Below are 3,494 nucleotides of genomic sequence, written 5' to 3' on the forward strand. Positions count from 1 at the left end.
CTCTTCTAGAGTGATATACAACTCTTCCTGTTATAACAGTATGATTTCAAAAGTTTATTTAAAAAAAACACTGATTACACGTACTCCACCACCGTATTATAAAGTTTATGGGCTTTCATAGCAGGAAATAGTTCTCTCCAGCAGTCCCAATCCAGCAGAGGTGAATCTTTGTACGTCAGTAGCACAAAATCACGGCTTTTCAAAATAAATACAATCTAGGTACTTAAAAAAATATTATTCACTACTGGGGCTTGCACTGCAGTAAGAGGAAGAGTTAGTATTTTCTTCTGTCTGTCAGCAATATTCTTAAACAGGTGACTGCACCACCCCTTTACACCTAGAAGGAGTTGCACTTCCCCTAGGGAGGACTGGATCAAAGCAGTGAGTGCAAGTCAACTGCAACAGAAATTTAAATTGGGAGCTGACAACTGCTGCTTTATACTAAAGATGAGATCAGGAGATGACTGATGACCAGCAGTAATGAGTATTAAAAAACTCCAACTTGTTTTACAGAGATGCAGAAGTCAGATCACTGTGGGAAGTTCAAGTTGCTTCTTTCTTGTCCCATATACAATTTATTTTCTTCAAGAAGGACCAGCCCAAAGTCCATCTCCATCATCATCTGGGTATTTTTTCTTTTTTTATAGAGGCACCAACAGTGAAGAGACATAGTGTATCACTGCATAGAGATAGCGTCCATGAAAACTGCATGTGAAAAGGAACAGGTTATAAAGCCTGAAGTTTTCACAATGACCCTGCAGAACAGGAAACAAGGGAAGAAAAAAAACCAAAGCAGTCACATTAGCGCAGTCTCCCATAAGTCAAGCCTTTATGCAGGTGTCCAACAGGATTTGCTTATACCTAGCAGGACCCACACTCTTCATTAGTTTCCCCTACCTTGAAGGGTCACTTCCGTAGCGTGAAGAATCAAAACCAAAAGAGCCCCCCTCATCTCCAATGGCAGTATATTCTTAGGAAACCGGATAAAGAATAAGATGTAGAAGTTACACAACAGGCATCCCTCACCTGACTAGTTCAGCTGACGTATAAGCTGGTTGATTGCATCGCCTCTGCAGCCAGGTTTACCCATTTCTTTGAGGAAACCCACTTTGTTACGTGAAGCATGGCGAGCCACTGACAGATGGAATGGCCATAGAAAGTTTGTGACTTTTTTAAAATATTTCCCAGCTGAGTAGATTTCATGAATAAGGTCTTCCAGACAAATAATACCACAGCTCCCTGCAGAAAAAAAAAAATAATTAAAAAAGCCCAATAAAACAACAAAAAGCCCCCCCCCAAACAACATATACATGAGATGCCCAACTGTACTATCTCTCACACTACTCCAGAATTGCCAGTCCTTCATATGAACTCTTGCAAGACTCTTAGGCCAGATTGCAAATTCTCAACATCCCCCTCTTTCCTTGATTCATCTTCTCCTCTTCCTCCTCACCTAAATGTTCCTCTATCAGCATATTGTCTGTCAGAGGTATCCTCTTTTTCTTAATCTTGGCTTGGCCCCGTTTCAGGATGAGCTCTCGTACAGATTTCAGGTTAGGGTGTCTGTACAGAAACAAAAATCAGATTCCGTTACAGAGAGACATGACAAAGTACAACGTCCCATCCTACTTCTTTGCACAGAGGAGGGAAAGTAACTAAGTTATGTTTACAACAACCAGAAAAGGGACAATAACAAGTTTTAGAAACAAAGTTGATGAAGTTTTGACCATTACTGGAAAACCCAGCTATGGATTTAAGATAATAGATGGAAAATAAAAAAGCTATGATATTTACATACAAACTACTATCAAGTCGTGACTGGTACTTACCCCCACGCCACGTAAGGTTCCACAATCCGCAGCATCTTCAGCGATAATGGAGTCAGTTTAACAAATGTTCCAGTGAAATTTCTTCTCAGCCGCAGCAACTCAATCACTCTTTTTACCCTCCTACTCACTCCCTTAATGCTGAGTCAGAAAAAAAATACTATTAGTAACCACATTTTTAGAATAGAGCAACAGAAGGCCTCAGATTACCTGCAAGGGGACACATGAGGGTTGATCACCCTTCCTTTGCTTAGAAATGATATGACAGCTACAAATGGTAGCAATAATAAAGGTAAGGAGTAACAAAATTTTCTTACTCTGCAATCCGTACAACAAAGGCTAGTTTGTGCTCCTGAGGTGCAGCTGTCTGCCCAGGTCTCTGCTCCATGCGCCTCAGCCGGACATCGTCTCGGTGTTTGCGCCATGAATCTCGAACAAAAGCCTCAAGACGTTTAAACTGGATTTGTTTCCCCTTCTGGAGCTAAAGACAAAGGATAAGAAAGTCTGCATCTCAAAGGCCAAGTGAACTTCAGAACTTGATGAACTATGCTCTTTCAGTTTGGGAGGCAGTAAGAAGAAAATAAATTTGATAATCTAAGCCCAAGGAAGACAGAACCAAGGGGCAACATATGAATTTACAAGCAGCTAGCTATAATTTATGAGCAGCAAATAAAGTTCTTCCCTAGAAAACAAAAAAACAGGAAAAATGGAGCAAGACCTAAGATACTTCTAGGCATAAGAGAAATCAAATGGAAGCAGACAGATGTTCAAACTACATACACAGCTCAGTCAATCACTGGAAGAGCCAGAAACAACATATGTATGTGGGTAAAACAGCTGCTACAGCAATATCCTAGTGACTCAAAATTACCATCTGACAGAAAATAACTGGGTTTAAAGTCCTTTTCTATAAAGCCACACGTGCAAAAAATCGAAGTATTCAAATAACTATTAAATATTACTAGTTTAAACACAGAACATTCATCTCACTTGAAAAAAAAATATTCAGAATTATGGGAAAATTTAAAGCTTTTTTAAAATTAAAAAGATGTTCTAGTGCCTATCCTTAACTCAGGAACAAATACGTGTACCTAAATCATAGTGCTTTCTCATATCAATAGGAGCTGAATGTGCACGGTAGTTACCCAATAATGTTTTAGATACGCTACTGGCCAAATCAGGCCGTTTTAAAATTAAGGTATCTAACATTATGTGTCTTTTGTCGTATTTTGCTTTATACATCACCCAGAAATGGGTTTGAATTTTCAAAGCAGGCATGCCTGATGAAAATCTCATCACTAGGGTGATTTTTTCATTAAGAATCTCAAAAGGTGGCTATTTAACATTAATGCCTATGCATCCACTTCCACCTTGGGAATACAGCAAGCCACTCGTGTATTTAAAAACATGAACACAGTATTTAAAAACCCGGCAGGAGTTTTGCACATAATCCCACCAATTCCACAGATTCACTGGCAAAGCTTTAAGCCGCTTCGAAGGCAGAAGCCTGCCGCACTGGCTGAAATGCAGCACAACAGATCTCAAATTCTGAGGCAAAAGGTTTGCTGTGCTCTGCCAGTCTGGAAACCGCACACCGCGCGTAGGGAGTCACCACTGCAGACCCACCCCGGCCTTCGCCCCCGTGACAGCCCGGCTCACGACCCGCCG

General features: G+C 40.5%; 1 protein-coding gene across 1 annotated transcript in view; it reads right to left on the reverse strand.

Moving 5' to 3' along the window:
• Positions 1-1,030: 1,030 nt before the first annotated feature.
• Positions 1,031-3,494, reverse strand: part of RPL7L1 (ribosomal protein L7-like 1) — a 3,736-nt gene continuing 1,272 nt past the window's right edge. The window contains exons 2-6 of the mRNA XM_009887901.1: positions 3,309-3,345; positions 2,144-2,301; positions 1,830-1,967; positions 1,454-1,563; positions 1,031-1,239 (exon numbers count right to left, since the gene is read on the reverse strand). Coding sequence (XP_009886203.1) covers positions 1,031-1,239; positions 1,454-1,563; positions 1,830-1,967; positions 2,144-2,301; positions 3,309-3,345 — 652 coding nt within the window. The remainder of the gene's footprint in view (positions 1,240-1,453; positions 1,564-1,829; positions 1,968-2,143; positions 2,302-3,308; positions 3,346-3,494) is intronic.

Source organism: Charadrius vociferus, unplaced genomic scaffold, assembly GCF_000708025.1.
Source record: "Charadrius vociferus isolate BGI_N301 unplaced genomic scaffold, ASM70802v2 scaffold806, whole genome shotgun sequence".
Lineage (NCBI taxonomy): Eukaryota > Metazoa > Chordata > Aves > Charadriiformes > Charadriidae > Charadrius > Charadrius vociferus.